This window comes from Monopterus albus, unplaced genomic scaffold, assembly GCF_001952655.1.
Source record: "Monopterus albus unplaced genomic scaffold, M_albus_1.0 scaffold61.1, whole genome shotgun sequence".
Taxonomy (NCBI): Eukaryota; Metazoa; Chordata; class Actinopteri; order Synbranchiformes; family Synbranchidae; genus Monopterus; species Monopterus albus.
Genome location: NW_018127941.1, coordinates 1,069,135 through 1,086,385, shown reverse-complemented (window position 1 = coordinate 1,086,385; position 17,251 = coordinate 1,069,135). Strand labels below are relative to the sequence as shown.

Below are 17,251 nucleotides of genomic sequence, written 5' to 3'. Positions count from 1 at the left end.
GGATAACAGACCATGGAGGAGGTCATTTGTATTCTTGAGCAGTGCAGTTTCTCTGCTGTGCTGTGAACCAGTTTTTTGTTTGTTTTTTCTTAGAATAGGTGACAGTCATCAGTGGAGGCGAGACTACGCTAGCTGTCAGGTGTAAGACAGGCAGGTAGGTATTGATTGGATTTGTAGGTATGGAGTCCAGATGACAAGTTGAGGAACGTTATTTGCTTTGGAGCACTGAGAAATTCCTTTCAGTTGACAGGCTCAACCCAGGGTATCCAGGATGATCAGGGTAAACCACTTTACTAAAAAGCAAAACATCAGTGGAAAGGTTTTATAAGCTGCTGTATATGGGAGCATGATTAACTTATTTACTGCGGAGAACAGAGTTTTATTGTTGGCTTGCACCAGTGAAGTTGGCGCAGTACCCGTTTTGGCAGCAGTATGTGTATTTTTATAGTGCAGGATGTGATTAGGAGAAGAGATCTATGTGTACGATAAGACTTTTTTAATAGCTGCTCCAGCCTGTGGCCCATGGTTTTTAGTTGGCGGAGCTTAGATGTGAACAAGAAGCAGTGTGAATAATAATATATCCCTTTATTTCATAAGTAGGCTCTGTTATTTATTTCTCTAAATCCTACAGTGGATGATGAAAGTAGCAGCAAGAAAAAAAGTCCAGTATCCACCATTTTGTCTGTTAAACACAAGTACATCAAAGGCTGTTGTTACCATTAAGGGCAGAGATTCAGTCCTTCACTATTATATCCAGGAATGTGATATTTTTTAAATAAATAGTGTGATTCTACATATTAAATGTGACTATGATAAATGGATACCATTTTGCTAAATTAAGGTGCTTAATATTTCTCCTTGAAAATTACATCCTGGTAGTGTAACAAAGGCTTGGAAGCAGAATTTAGGTTATAGTGTAGGGAGATAAAATGTACATAAAATATAAAGGAACACGTGAATAAATAGACAAAATAGGAAAAAAGAGATAAAGGTATTTATTTATTGGCTATCTTAACTGTTTGTGTGGGGAGTTGCAGCAGAGGACTTTGGACCATGGTATCTGCTATAGCTCAGATTTGTGCCAAAGTGAGTTTTTCAGCCTGTGATTTTATCATTGCAAAGAGCTGCAGATCATTTCACCCGAAGAGAGATCAGATTGAAAATCAGAAAAATGTTGGTCAGAGTTTGGCGTGATGACAGTGGCTCAGAGTCACGCACATAGATTTGATGACCTTTTCAGTGACCTTTTTCATTTGAAATTTTACTCTTAATGCACATTTTACCAACAACTGCACTGTTTTACAAATTCAGATGATGATCAGAGTTGATTTGTAGTTATGTGCAGGCCCTTGCAACACCCAGAGAAACTCCTGCTTATATTATAACAACCCAACAGCCTTCAGGATGAAAGTGTAGCCAAAGTTCTCTCTTATAAAATGCTGAGTGCATAAAATGCACGTACAAGTCATCTGAGCAACATATGAGCTAGAGTGGAGAGCTGCTTATCATTTCTCTTTTATCTGCCATTTTAACCACATTCATGTATTTTCTTTAGCAGCTCGGGACCTTATCTTGGCCACTTGAGGGAGCCTGTGGCTCATGTTGACTATCTCAAATCTTAACCCTCCAATCCGATCCAGCAGTTGACAGCCAAGGGAATGAGTCAGACCATCATGCCACCATTTTATTATTATTATTTTTTACTTCTATAGCACAGTTCTCACTCTGATAACAACTGATGGGTGTAACGACCTATGGTGTGCTAAGTCTTTGATCATGTGTGGGTGGAAGTGGGAGGATGGAAGTGCTGAGGGTAGAGAGTGATACAGATGAGTGCAGGGAAGCTGATATCTGAAAAAATCCTCTGCATGTTAATTTGGAATTTGAATTCTATGGTAAAAACAATACAATTTATTGTGCTAGAAGTGGACTCTTATTGCTGAATCAATATGCAGCATAAAAAGTGAAGGTAAAGCCATAGAGCTGAAATGGACATAATGTGTACATCTCAGTGAAACCAAGTCTCCTTGACAACCGTAACATGGCAACCATCACTCTATATACAATGATCTCTTCAGCTCTCCTTCTCTTATTACCACACTGTGACCACTTTTTTTTTAAAATCTCTTTAATCCCTTCTCTCCTCGCTGGCCTTTCACTGTCCTACTGCTGGACACCACAACAGCTTTGAGTAAATGAACACAACATGAATCATCAGCAAAGTCTGACCCACTAAAGAATTATGAATACATATGGTCCTGACTTTATCCTGTGCCTTGGTCATTGTTAATTTTGACTGCTTCTATCTTAATAAGAAACGTGTACCTAGTGTAATAACAAAACCCAGTAAGGCAGATTTGCAGTTCCTTTCTCAAGACTCAAACATTTTATTTATCTCTCATAGCTATGAGGGTGGTAGTTAAGCATCAGAACTACAGGTTATTTACACGTGTTCTACAACAGTATATAGTAATATTTGTCTCTTCTTTGTTGTTTGGTGTTTTGTACAAAACTTCTATACCATCATATATGAACATCATTATTAACACTGTTGTCATTCTCCTTCTTTTCCTCTGCTGATGATCACTCACAACATTGTCCTGCCATCACTCTGGCACCTTCACACTCACAACCTCCTCTCCAGTCCACTAATTGCTGCATCACTCCCTGTTCCTCTCTTTGTTGATATACTACATCACTTCCAGCTATCTCTGTTAACAGTCTTAACCATTAACCTCCCTGCAGTGCCCAGTCACAGCGCCCCCAGGTCGTGGCATGAGCGGGACTTCTGCCGCAGGAACTTGCTCGCTTCTCGCTCTCGTGGGTATCGGGGCACCAGGCTGGACAGGAAGCGTTTGGCACGAGAGGTGATGCTTTCACGTTGGCCTCCTCCACTCATGTCCTCTGCACTGGTCCCCGGGGGCCATGGGGACTGGCCCCTGGCTAGCCGCACTGCACACTCAAGGACCTCTGGGGTGCGGTGGTCCAGAGAGGCAGAGATCTCCAGATACAGACAGTTGAAGAGGGCGGCACTGGACATGGCCTCTGAGGGAGGAGATGGATCAAACAAGATGAATAAAGGCAGCTGGCAGGGCTTTTAAGGAGCATTTACCTATCTAGAAACCTGACCAAACCCACAGGAATAAGCTATCGCCTTTTATCTGTAAGGGTTTTGATCTCTCTTGCTTTGATCCAATTGTGCAAAAGGCACTTGCAAGCAATTACAAAGAACCCATTAACCAATTTATAGTATAAAGAGGGCAAATGGTTTGGGTTTTTTGAGACTTATGGTAGGACTGATGCTATGCAAAAAGCTAGGGTTGCTACAATATCCTCTGGTACACAAAGACATATCAGCCACTGTAAATGTGTCAGAAAGGCACAGACACATGATAAAGAATAAAAGCAGAAAAACAAGAGGTAGAAAGGATGCTGCATCTGTTTTTTTTTCTACAAAAACACTATAACAAATGTCTTATTGTTACAAGAAATGAAGGCTGACAAGAACACCGTTAAAACTGTGCTAGTTCTGTCACAAGGTTTCTGTATTGTTTTATTTGTCTGTGCTTTTCTCACCGGTTCCCTTGGGAAAAAGTCATATGACCAATCACAGTTCGGCAATATTTAAATCTAAATGTCAGGACGGGTATTTTGCTCTATCCTCAGGGTTACTGACACAGTCATATAGGTTTATAGAATAAACACATGTAATTATTATAAAACTTTCAATTATTTCAGTGTTGTTTTTGAAGAGATCATTTTTGGCATGGCGGACATGTTCAAATGCTACAGTACCTATGGGCATCCCATGCTGAGGAGAGGAAGCCAACACTGTACTCTTTAGCTCTGTGACTGGATGTCACCTTGGGAGTCATAGTTCACTTTTCCACATAAGTTTTTATGTCCACATGCTTGTACCTTTGACATTTTTTAAATCAAAGAACCATGGGTGCCCAAAATAACTCATCCCACTTGGTAACTCTGTACTCTTAATTCAAAATAAAAATAAGTTTTCAAAACTTTAACTTTTATAGCTGCTTATGTAGCCATGACTATTTAATACTGCATTGCATGTAGGCAGTGTCGTAGTACAGAAATGCGGACAGGCAGCGCACTCCCAGAGAATGCTCCCCTGTGTAACTGTGGCTCCCCTCATACTCCCACACCGCAGTGAAGCTAAAGCATTTCCATTTACATTTTCACATACTTCACCCCTACATTACTGTTTACTGCTGGAGATAAAGAGCTGAAAATGTCACTGCCGACCGTGAAGATGAGTTGCCACAACAGAAGGAATCAATAAAAGAGGTGAGGAACAAAAGATCGAAGTGGAAGCGCATCTTACCTTGGGAGGTAACCTCACGTGTGCGAACCAGGTCACTCTTATTACCAACAAGGATAATGGGAGTTTGGGGCTGAGTCTCTCTCAGGAGAAGTCGGAGTTGAGCAGTGCGGTGGAAACTACGTCTGTCAGTCACTGAAAACACCAGGACACACACCTCACACTGCAGAGATGAAAGGTCCTGAGGGACACACACACAGGCAGGCACTGCATGTTACACTAGTGTAGGTGCTGTTTCACAATACTGTGAGGAAACTGCAAGCTAAATCAGTGTACCTCTATGGTATGATAGCTTTATTTCAGAAAAGTGTTAGTGCATGCTAACGTGTGAGAACATCCTCACACTAGATCTAGAAAGCTGTGTGTGGGGTGCTGAGGCTGGGGGCACGGTCTCAGAGAGGGGTGCACATTTGAAATACATGTAAAAAGTTAATTAAACCCCTGGTTCTATGAAATAATAAACCATACATTATTAAACATCTAACTGTTTATTTTGTGTAAAAATGAGACACACATAGTACTTTCTTTATCTAACTTTAGCTGCGCTCACTCCTCATTTCCTATCAGTCAGGGACATCGCTGCTGCACAGTGGAAAACTCACTCTTGTGTCACACGCTGAGCACAAACTCTTTAGTTGTCATTTCTGTCATGGACACTGCTGACCAAACCTTTAGATTGTAAGCATGAAGTCAGGGGAGAAACAGCAGACAAAAGACTACACTAAATCTAAAATCCTGAGTGGTTTATTGAGACATTACTACTGTAGATGGCACTAACTACGATATACCTCCCATTTTAGTGACATACACACCCAGTCATCCTCCCCAAGCAGCAAAGAGACAAAAATCTCTAAAAATAAAAGTCCCTGAGTAAATCCTTCATAGAGAATGGACTACATTTCAGTGTGTCTTGAATTAGAGCTGCTGAGGTTCACTGACTTTTTATTTAATTTACATTATATCTAGAACTGAGCATGGACCAAAACCAACATTTTCTCTGTAATGATAGATATGACAGATATAACACTACATCTGCATAAGCGAATTCCCTATAAGCTGACCAATACTGCAGTCTCTCACAACAAATGTAATTCATTATACAGAGAGTAACACATAAGATCACGAAAGACAGATTGTGTCACAAATGTGTGTATTCAGTGTTTTTCACACATCCACCTAAATCAGAAATATTAATGCAATCATTTTGCACATCTGCTCTGTGGGCAGCTCTCTCTCTCTCTCTTCCTCTCTGTCTCTCTCTCACTTACATCCACACAGATGCCTCTACATTGCTCTCAAGGGAAAAGTGGAATAAGTGTACAAAACAACCTGATAATGAGCTTTCCTCTGTCAACCAGATGCAGATGCAGCAGATGTATCACTGTATTTTTGCCACAGTGTCAAGAACAATGTCAAGAACAATAAACAATGCAATGTCCTCCAGATCTACAGTATGAACACATATAAAGTGTGCTATATATGCAGCATCAAAATCATGCAGTTTGATTTTCTTGTGTTTTATTTTTTTACTTGGACAATATATTACAATTCAGTCACAATATTACAATGCAATATATGGATGCTGTCGGTTTGTCTCAAAGACACTCAGCTAGAAATCTCGATTTCCCAAACATATCTCCTAATACAGTAAAAGCATCACCCTGTGCAGCACACAAAATGCTTCAAATAAAGAAAATCAAATGAAGTCAAGGATTCAGTAGCCCTCAGGCCTGCTGGCAGTAACAGTTCTTTATATATACATGGCAAAATGCTGCTGAGCACGCTGTATACAGCAGCAGAAAGAGCTCACTGGCCTAATGAAGGTGCAGGGAGCAGGGAGTGTGGGAACAGTGAAGTGTTTGGCTCACCTGTCGCCAGTTGTCATAGATAATGATGGTGCTCTCCTCATCATCCACAGTGACTGTGCGCACATAGCCCTCTCCTAAGGACAGGGAGAGTAGCAGTTAGGTGTCAGATGGGTGCTGGGATTTATTTACCTGCTGCTCACTGTGACCACTGAATTAATCCTGTCAGAGAAACAGCTTTGTACCATCAGAATCCACAGATGCAGTCCTGTCCATGTCCCCTGCGAGGGCAAGGGCCAAGGAGGTCTTTCCCACACCGTTCTGCCCCAGCAGGGCGATCCTTAAACGCCCATCAGGTCTGCCCTCCACCACCACAGTCAGAGTGTCATCCAAGGCTGGACTGAAGCTGATGGATGCAGCAGAAGGTCCAGCTGCACCCGATGTCCAGTCACAGTCATCATGGACAGCTTCTTCTCTTCTCAACTGGTGTTTAATTGGCAGAGGAGTGCTTCCTCTGCGAACAGTAGGTGTGCTGGACAGAGTCATACTGTCACACTGGAGGAGAGATTGGTGGACACATAAAATATATAGCATATAAAGCTAGTCTCTAATTAAATGGTGCTTTCCATATACCACTAAAATACACAGGACCCCAGCTTTTGCTATTGATGTTACATAAAACTGGGTTTGGCAAGAGACCAACTGGTCAAAATCTACAGGTTTGATCCCTGGCTTTTCCACGCCCCATATCAGTGTCCTTAAAGACACGGAACCCCAAATTGTTTCTGGGGGCCAACACCATCAATGTGTTAATGATTATATGGCAGTTTTGTTGCCACTGGTGTCTGTGAATGGGCAAATAATATAAAGCACTTTGACTGTACTTCAAAAGTGATATATAAGTAGGCTACTCATCCATTTACCATCAGATTTTCAGTGCCTCTTAAATGCCCTCACAGGTTAAGTAGTAAAGTGTCCCTTTACACCTGCAATGTACACAAAATATGGCAAACCTGTTAGCACACATTATGCAAATATTTACACATCCAGCAGATATAGAGCAGCATGATATATTTGTATTGTTCTTTTTTCCAACTGATGACTGAAAAAGTCAACTAGCCACCCCCCTGTCAGCTCTGTTTTTGGTCTCTATCAACTGCTGAGGTAAAATCTGTCTTTTTAGCAGCAATATTGCTCCAAAATGAAACATTAATGGTTTGGTGAAAGTTTTTCAAGCCCTCTGGCTGAAAACAGATGGGCCAACTCCACCTACTATGGCTGAAAACCATAAACCATGCTGATGGGAGTTGTGAAAGTGAACCAAAGCAGTAAAGTTGAAAACCAAACAATGAGCTGAAAGATGCTAAAATGCTTCACGTGAAGGTAATACATTCTCTGTATTAGTCCAATTTATTATTATTATCAATAATAATAAACGAAACATTATTCCCAAATTGGATTTAGGCATTCAAATTGGAAACAGAAGTCTGTACCACCACCTACATACAGTATTTACGCGCGCGCACGCACACACTCACAGGGAAAACTGATTTTCTGACAGTTCAATAAACCATCCACCCATTAAGCTCACCGTATCAGAGCACCAAACATCAGCCCCTGCCACGTTCCCCCCAGCCTGATTGGCTAATTGAACACTGGATATTGGAGCTGTTTGCCCCGAGCTCGCGCCACCCCGGGCATCCTACCTTGGTCGTGTTCTCCTCGTTGTTGAGCCTGTCTTCGGGCACATCTGTCGGCATCTGCAAACTGGAATCAAGCGACCGGAAATAAAGACCCCAAAGGACACAGAACACGCCCCTCCTCGCTCCCCACTCCACAGTCTTTATGAACCCCAGCCCAAAATGCCTGGGCTGATCTCTCACCTGTCACACGGCTCTCGGCAACTACAAAGTAAGCACGGTCTCTCTCTCTCTCTCTCTTCCTCTTCCTCTCTCTCTCTCTCTCTCTCCGCTTTCTGCCTCACTCTCTCTCTCTCTCCTGCACACACTCTCCCTCAGTTTGTCACTTTATATCTATCTCTATTATCACTCTCATTGTGTCTTTCTCACGTGAAGGCTTAGGACCAGGTCTGCAGTCAGCAACGTCATTCACCACCACTCTCCAAACTGACTTGACACCTTCTATTATTATCATTCTTATTCTTATTATTAATGTTATTATTAGTGTAGAAGAGACATTAAAGTAGCCACGCCAAGGACTCAGCTGGTGTTTGCAGCAGGTACAGCTCAGTAGTGAACGTGGAGTGGTGATGCATTAAGCATCAGAGAGCAAGAACTGTAGAAAGATGCTCAGTGTCACGAAGCTGTCATTGACCTCTGAACGACAGAGGCAATGTGTAAACCAGCCACGAGGGGGCAGCACGACACAAGTCTGCTCCACACTAATAGGCGTTTTGTTTGTGCGTGCGTCCTTGGGGGTTCTATGTTTAAAGCGTGTCATTGGAGTATTCCCGCTGTAGAACTGTGGCTTGACAACATACTTACCTGACTACCAATCTATCAGTCTCTCGCCTTTTTCCTCTTGTGTCCTGTCAAAGGCACACATGGCCTTTTCCTCGACAGACTCAATGAGATTGTATTAAATTAAGTCACTTCTAGTCCCTGATCTGAGGAATGTATTTGAACATGTTTTCTGTCAAAATGTGACTGGGGCCATAAGCAGTGGTGCGTCCCTCCCACACAAAACCACAATAGACTCCGGCAGTGCGCAGCCAGGGCGCTATTATAGCCCTAATCCTGCTTCTATTGTCCAGGCCAAAGAGAGAGTGAGAGATACAGATAAGGGAGGTAGAGCTGAAGATGAGGTCATCCCAAACAGTGTAACACCCAGGATCACTGCCTCATTATAGAGGGGCAGAGATAAAGAGAAGGATGGAGCAGGAAACAGGGTTGCAGAGCGAGCTGCACAGAAAAGGCCCGCAGAACACTGAAAGTGGGAGATGCTCAGATAGATGAATGGAGCAAAGCTGAGGTTAACACACATGAAAGGTGCAGAAAAACACACCACAAACAAGCCCTGTTTGGTAAAGTACTTTGTTTATTTCATATGCTTATGAAACCACACTACAACAGGAGCAGGAAACCATGATAATGGCCATTGTTTTTATAATGATGTTAATTCTAATCACAACAGTAGGAAAGTAAAAATACACACTAATGGAATAAAACCCATAAAATAATTAGAATCAGTACATAAATAAACAATAAATACTGAATAAATAGGTGAATCAATAAAAGAACAGGTCATTTAACCTACACTCAAACAAAATAAATAGTTCTAATGCATGATTTCATGGGACAGTTAAGGAGGTGTCTTCATGAAGAGATTATTTGCATTTTTTCAATCCCTGCACCCTTAATTTTCTGTTGCAACTGGAGTAGTCAACAGTACCCGAGTCCACACTTGCTGTGTGATGCATCAATACAGTGAATTTCCGTGTTACAGAAGTGTTCGATCTGCTCTTGTCTGGAGAAATGGACAAAACCACACAAATCATGCCACACTCGTTTACACTGGCTGCCACTGGTTTCCTCGTCTCTTTCACCATATGCAGTAGTTTTAGTAAGCACACTACCAGCTCAATGCCTTTGTATGTAACAACCCATGTTTGAGAGCAAACTGTTACTGCGAATGACTGAAAGTCACCATTTCCAACTAGCGAAAGGTAGATTTTGATCAAACACAAAAGCAATATGCCTGAAAGGTATCTATCTTTGTACATTCTTTAATCTATAATTATTTATTTTACAAAGAATAACAAGTCTTGGTTAGCTTCAACACTTTGGTAGGCAACTGTGAAATATTAGCTGGTGAATATTGAACTGCATGCCCAAGCCCCTATGACTTCACATCCAGCACCACTGCACTACTCAGAGCCCTGCAGCTTTTAGCAGCTTATTATAAAAATAAAACAAAACTATGGTTTGAGCCTCAAATAGCCATTTGGAGAGTCCACTGTAGCTATATAATTTTGCCAGCTAGTCTGCTCAGAAGTGTCAGGGACTATTGATACATTTTTAAAAATCTTTTGTTCCACTTTACTCGTATTTGTCCACTGTTAAACTGATATCACAAGCAAAAGGTCTCAGAGAGCTCTCAGCCAGCTTTTGTGCAACTATCATTCACAGTGAAGTAAAACCAAGTCGACAAAGTAGCCTAGAGTCTTGACAGTCAGTTCCCCTCTAATTCAAGGGTAAATTTCACAGTTGTACAGCCCAAAAGCTTCTTGCTAATGCCTCTCTTTCACTTTATCTATTACACACACACACACACACACACACACACACACACACACATGCACACACATACACAGTCTGATTACTCATCAGTGATTGCTCCATTTTGGCTGGTCCCCCCATGATTAAACTCAGAGGAAGTACTCTGGGGGTGGTGAAGGTGGCTTGCTGGTGCGTGGTGGTGGGGCGTCGACAGCGGTGCAGTGGCTTGTGCTAAGGAGCTTCTCATAGCGAGCCTTGTAGGCGTCTCTCTCCCTCAGCACTCGAGTCAGCTCACACTGTAGCTGTTCCAACTGAGAAGGAAAAAAAGACAAGATGATCATTTCTTTGTGCTCATTTCAGTGATTATTCAGGACATATACTGCCAGCAACAGAAGTCTGGGGAATTCAGACTGGGGTTATGGTGTCAGACACTGAATGTTTTGGCTGCCATCCTCTCTTTCTTGTGTCAGAATGTCCTAATTAAAGCTTGCTACTGGATTTAGATTTAAGTTTGGAGTCAGATAAGGCTTGGATGAGCACATACTGAGAGAAGAGACATGAAGCTTTTCAATTTGTGTGTGTACCTGTTGTGTAAGTACATGCTTCTCAGACTCTAGAGTGTGGCGGTGCTGTAGGCGCTTGTAGCGGCAGGACTGGGCATAGCCACGGTTCTTTAGCGTGCGGCGTTTCTGCTTCAGGCGCACCACTTCATCCTTACTCACTCCACGCAGGTGTCGGTTGAGCTCACGCACTGACAGGCTCACCAGCTGCTCATCAGAGAAACGCTCGTTCGCCCCGCACTGCTGAACAGATGGAGAAAGCACACAGAGAGGATATGCTGTTCCTCTGTTAATTGGCAATGAGACACATGCTGGAAGTGATGAAGTGTGAAGAGTTAGAGGAGTGTGAATCCTATTTGTCCAAGATTCAAACTTAAGCATATCACCGCAGTGTGACTGGTGGACATGTGATGTGTCATGTTGGTTGTATGTGTGTGTGTCAGGGGGCACATTTCAGCGCCACATGCCCATAATCTGTCATGTAATCTGACTAAGTGTGGGTGACAGTTATCAGGATTACACACAGCAATAATAGCAGATTATATCATAAGCTCACACTGTGCTCCATATAGAGATCCACCCAGACATCTTGATTGACCAGAGCACAGATTACAATGTTTATCTCCCCATTAAACTTAGACTTTTGAAATAAAACACACAAATAGCCCCTTCTTTTTGGCATTTATAACTATATGAATATTTAACAAATTACTTAGAACATGCTATAATGTTGTTGTGAGCAAATACAAGTGTTTGTCAAAAGCCACAATTTCTCCTGTGAGTACCCGTGACTGGAGACCAGTGTATAACTTATTAAAGCACAATTGTAATAATATAAAATATGTCTTCATAGGAGAAGGTGTCATTGCTGACAAATAGTGCTCATTTAAAGACACTTAAAAATGTATTCATATGTGCTTACAGCTGCATTACGGTCTGTTTTAAACCATGGTATACATGTTTACATAGTGGTTAGAAATGATAAATAATGTAGGTGGATAAAGTATTACTGAAAAATATGTTTTCAGGACTTGTGTCCTCAAAGACAAAAATTTCTCTTTGGTATGTAAGTGGTCATTAAAGTGACACTTCAGATAAACATTCATTCATTCATAAACATTAATAATCATGGTCTAATGTTGTAATCCTAACCCTTCACTGCTTGTTTGCTCACTCCTTCTGCCTAATGTTGCCACAGTTCTCTCCCTTTGCTACAAGCTTGTGCCACTTAATCTGGATGCATAAGTGTTGCCCTGTGTACCTGATTAACTTGTGGGTGGTGATGATGGTGATGGCTGCCATGCATGGGGTGATGTGGATGGTGCTGATGATGGTGATGCTGGTGGTGATGAAGGCGACTCTGGGGGCTGAGTGGTTGTGAGTAGGAACCAAAGGTGGTGGCTGTGTTGGGGTGCGAGGGAGGAACAGATGAGAGGAAGACAAGTGGACGATGACACATGTCTGTCCCTTTGGTGCAGGAGATGTCACCTCCACTGTTGCTGCTGGAGTCGCCATTGTTGCTGCTTGAACTCTGAGAAAGACTCGGAAACTGAAGAGGTAGTTGAAGAGGACGGAGCATAAAGATGATGGCAGCACAGGGCAGAAGATAAACGTCAGCTCTTTCACCACTACTTGTAAATGACATAGTATTATCAAGGGGTAGAAATAACAAATGGCTACCTGTGAGCTAACAGCTGCAGCAGCTGAGTTCAGCAAAGCCTCCACAGCATCCTCACAGCCCAGAAAGCCATTCACTGACCCCCTCTCTCTATCCCCTCTCTCTGGTACTCCTCCCAAGGCTCCCAGCAGAGTGCCGGGCCCCGCCACATCACCTCCAAACTGTTGCTGAAGTGCTGCCAGCCAAATCAGGTCCTCCAGTGAGGCTGGGGTGGGACACTGAGGCCCGCCATGGGCCGGGCTTTCCTCCATATTACCCTGAGAGATAGAGCTGATGCCGGAGGTGAAGCTGTTGGATATGGAGAGGGGGAAGGAGATGGAGGAGGATGATGAAGAGAGGGAGGAAGAGCCTGACGGTGGCGGATGGGCATCACTGAGTGTCGGTGATGGTGGCAGTGAGTTGTAAGGGCTGGAGCTCAAGCTGGAATCCTGTGGAGGTTGGCCTGTGTACGGAGAGCTGGAAGGGTCATGGGAGAGACCAGATTTGGGATACACACCTGGAGGAGGGAGCAGAGGAGCGTCAGATTTCACCTCAAACTTGAGGAGGTCAAAGTCATTCAGGTATTCCATGGCCAGAGGGCTGGGGGGGAGAGAGGGCATGGGGATGGGGGGCGAGGACATCGTGTCTGCTGTTGCCGCTGGTGTTGGAGCCTCAACAGGGTTTTGCCGTCTGTCAGGATTGTTGGAAAGCCCACTGCTCTGCCTCAGTGAAGTTCATAGACAGCAGCAGGGGTGATGTCAGGAAGTAGACCGGTCCCTGTGTCCTTGCCTCTGTTTCTTTTGCTCTGAAGAAACAAAGATGTGGAAAGAAGGATTATAGGATACAGGGACAAGAGAAAAGTTCAGCTATACTGGCTAATTAAATGGTAGCACCTTCTAATTAGCCAGTATAAGGGGTAATAACTGATAATTACTGGTTTTATTAAATTTTAGTACTCAGTGGACAGTGAGACTTTTAATAGACCATGCAGCAGAACCAGAGGTGTTGATATGGAATTACAGGTATTGTTCCTCATCAAAACCTAGTGCCTCCATTATTCACAATACAATGTGGCTGCAGAGAGTTGAAATTCTGATGTGTTATGCTTGTAGTGGCTAGCATAGCTGTGAGCTGCTAGCCTCAGGCAGAGACGAGGAGATTCGACTCATTGTCAGGCTGGTAGTCTTCAGCCCCATTAATAAAGCCATTCGTTAAATGGAACTAGCCCTTTGGTTAAAGTCATTCTATTATAATAGCAAAACATTTCAACATTTCCTGTTTGTATGAAGGCCTTGTGATGTTTTCCTGGTATTGCACACATGCAGTTTTAAAAATAATTCTTAGTCCAATTTGAATTGTGAGTCTGTTTGTGTGTTATGTAAAGACAACAATCTGCAGCTCATCTGCTCTGTTCATCATCTTATACACACATGTATAAGACTATAAACATATGCACACTCACATACATGTGCATGTTTGGTCACACATGCAGATGTTTGTGTCATGAATAGACAAAACAGGAAAATGTAGGTAAAATATTATAATTTGTTCATAACTGTGCTGTTTAACAAGTATATTTTCTGTCACCTCAGTTTATACATGACAACCCACGATTTCCACATTACATATAACATGTAATGAATCTAGAAAGATCTGACTACTGAACACACAACTGACTGAAGCACAAGAATCCAGAGTGCCTAATCATTTCTGACAGAAAGATCCACCAGTCTCAGGGACCAAATCCAATTATCAGCAGGTTCAGACTTTAATCCACAGTGTGATACTTTCTAAAACTAATCAAAATACATTTCTATACAGCCAGAAATGTTAAAAAATAGCATTTTTCACTGAAACTGATAATGACCATAAATGTATGTGTATCAAAATGTTAAGAACCTTTTCTTTTTGACCCAGTCGAGTCAGATTCAAGATCAAAAAACATTTGCTCCATAGAGAAATATACTAAAAGTTAGATGAACTTATGGGCTATGTTTTCAGGGTGACAGATAAGTTAAACACGAATCTTAAGTCAAAACAGTCAGACACAGTTGAGCTAACAGAAAAAAATAAATATCAGAGAAAATCAATGAAAGGTCCGATATTTTCAGCATGCTACAGCGGACAAAGAAAACTATAGAAGAACAAAGCAATTTCCTCCTAATTACGTGCCTAATTGTAGGCTTTCAAATTTAATTGTTATTATTAAAATGAACATCTAATTAAAAATCCACCTTTGCCTGTGCAGCTTATTAGTTTTGCCTCCTGTGGTTTAAAATGTATTGCAGAGGAAAGAAAACAGTGACATGGCTCCACAGAGGCCTCAATCTGGCTCTGGGCCCGAGTCACAGCCAAAGGCCAAAAGAGCAACAACACACACACACACACACACACACACACACGAGACAAATAAAATCAAATAGACCTTAGGTGAGAGATGTAACAGCCAAAGTGAATGAAGTGATCTTACCGTAGGTCATAGAGATGAAGGATGGTTACGAGCTCTTTTCCACATCCTCATCAAACACACACACATGCATCCAAAAATAATCGACTGACTAGATGACTGACATGTTTGGAAAGAGCCACAGAGGTGTGTGTGTGTGTGTGTGTGAGAGAGAGCGTATAGTACTTTGTCACTGAGTGTCACTGCCCTCTTTCTTTCTTTCCCCTCTGCTGCAAATCCCTGTTTGCAACAACCCCCCCCCCATCCCCCCATGTCCCTCTCATTGTATGTTCACATTCTCTGGCAATGTCTCTCTCTCTCTCTCCTTGTCTGTCTCTCTTTATTTCTGTTTCTCTGTTCTTAAATTCTTTGTTTCTCTCTCTCTCTGTTACTATCTCTCTCTCTCTCTCTCTCTCTCTGTCTCTCTCACACACATCTACAAATTCATCTCTCTCCCTCTGAGATGCATAATATTCCTTGTATAAAAAGTAAGAATATTTTACACTTGTTGGGCCAAGTTTTCTGGCCAGACACGCAAACACTCAAATGCACTGCCAGGCACATGAAGTATTTTGTTACACAGCAAATGGTGTAAGGTTCAGGCCATGTGCAGTTTTTACACACTACCCGGCACAGTAACAAGTAATGTTGACTGCTCACATTCAGTTTCTCATCACTGTGCAAAGTTTTGTCAGCCACTGAATAAAACTAAGCCTTAACGGTTCGACTGTTCTCTCTGTACTGCCTCACAGTGGCCATTCACAGCTACTGATAACGAAGATTCAGTATAGAAAAAAACTTGCTTTAGTTTAGCATTATAAGCTAGTGATGTTGAAAGTGCTTATTTAGCTCACTATAAAGCTTTGTAACGTACCTGTTTAATACCACAGATCCAATCATTTCTGTGAATACTATTCAGATTCTAGTCAGCACTCAAGATACCAAATCTGGCCACAAATGTGCATTATATGAGCTGTATATGTGCATTTCCATTTAATTTCTTTAGAAAGTCCCTTGGATGTGATTATTTTACCAGAGTGGAAAGAGCAGTAAAGATCATATTAAAAGTTGGAACAAGCTGTTGCAGAATATTAATGTCAGAACAAAACAAAGATACACTGACTGGAATGAAATTATAAAGTAGATACAACCTGAGATGACAACACAAGGCAGTTTGGGTGAAGAAGTGCTTACTTCTTATTCCTTATTTTGAAGTTTTTTAAAACCATAATTTAATTTATTGTGTTCTCTTTTATTTTATTTAAGAAAGCATCAAGGCTGGAAAATTAAACCCATGTTTATATGGCCTTTTAGGTAAAAACAATTTCTAGCAGGTGCAGAGATATTCAGATATGTTTCCAAATAAAATGTTAATTTAATATGGACATTTTATAAAAATGTTGGACTATGAAAATGTTAAACATAAAATTAAATACTACATCTAAATTATACATAAATTGTGTCAGCCCCAGAAGCTGACCAGAGCTTCTGTGCTTGGTTTGCTGTAGATTAATTTAAGATAATTTGATTATACACACATTTATTTATGAACATGAACCATGAAGGCTCAATATAAATTAAAATAGTAAATGTATTAAAACCGACACAGGGCTTCTCAGATAGCTGAAAATTCAATAATAAAGCCTTAAGGCTCTCAACATTTCAGTGCTTTGGAGGCACTTATTCCCAAACAAAGTTTCACTTTATCTATTGTAATAAACCAGTTGTCACAGTGAACCTGGGCCCTCCGTGGCACATGGGAGTCAGTGGGGGGGACATGACATACAGTGCATGTTTATTATGGCTAAAAAGCTGGTTTCTCCTGACTTACAGTCAGCTGCTAAAGGTCCAGCATTGTAGATCACACTATTGTCTTAAAGTTTTCAATATTTTCACAAAGGGGTTTATTTTTCCTTCTCAGAAATCACCGTGTCTCCACACACACACACACACACACACACACATCGTCTGAGTTCGAACCACAAATCTCTAAATTTATTGTTTGTTTTTTATTCCACTGATCATGAAAATGCATAACCAGCATTTCTCAATGATCCTTAAAAGCTAAACTTGTTAATCTCTCTGTCTTAATAGTGTCTCACTAAGGAATCAGTGAGTTAATAGTGCCTTCACAAATCTGATTTAGACAGTAAACAAAACCTTCAAGGCAAGCAGACATGCTGACTCATGGAAACAAGCACAA

At 41.6% G+C, this 17,251-nt stretch overlaps 2 protein-coding genes across 4 annotated transcripts; both read right to left on the bottom strand.

Moving 5' to 3' along the window:
- Positions 1–987: 987 nt before the first annotated feature.
- On the bottom strand, positions 988–8,084 carry LOC109961998 (GTP-binding protein REM 2-like). Of its 3 annotated transcripts, none has more exons than XM_020603319.1 (6): positions 7,854–8,084; positions 7,071–7,133; positions 6,393–6,702; positions 6,211–6,284; positions 4,346–4,523; positions 988–3,045 (listed from the first exon to the last, which is right to left on the bottom strand). In XM_020603319.1, exons 2-6 carry the CDS (start codon positions 7,071–7,073, stop codon positions 2,753–2,755), a joined length of 858 nt encoding a protein of 285 aa, XP_020458975.1. In that variant the 5' UTR covers positions 7,074–7,133; positions 7,854–8,084; the 3' UTR covers positions 988–2,752. The 3 variants fall into 3 exon arrangements, with proteins under 3 accessions (XP_020458975.1, XP_020458976.1, XP_020458974.1); XM_020603320.1 differs by lacking the exon at positions 7,854–8,084 and adding an exon at positions 7,739–7,818; XM_020603318.1 differs by lacking the exon at positions 7,071–7,133 and having other exon boundaries at positions 989–3,045; positions 7,854–8,083.
- A 2,450-nt stretch (positions 8,085–10,534) lies between these two features.
- On the bottom strand, positions 10,535–15,123 carry nrl (neural retina leucine zipper). The gene is made up of 5 exons (XM_020603350.1): positions 15,073–15,123; positions 12,626–13,407; positions 12,198–12,494; positions 10,970–11,185; positions 10,535–10,696 (listed from the first exon to the last, which is right to left on the bottom strand). The coding sequence occupies exons 2-5, from the start codon at positions 13,241–13,243 to the stop codon at positions 10,535–10,537; spliced, it is 1,293 nt and encodes a 430-aa protein (XP_020459006.1). The 5' UTR covers positions 13,244–13,407; positions 15,073–15,123.
- Between the last annotated feature and the right edge of the window lie 2,128 nt (positions 15,124–17,251).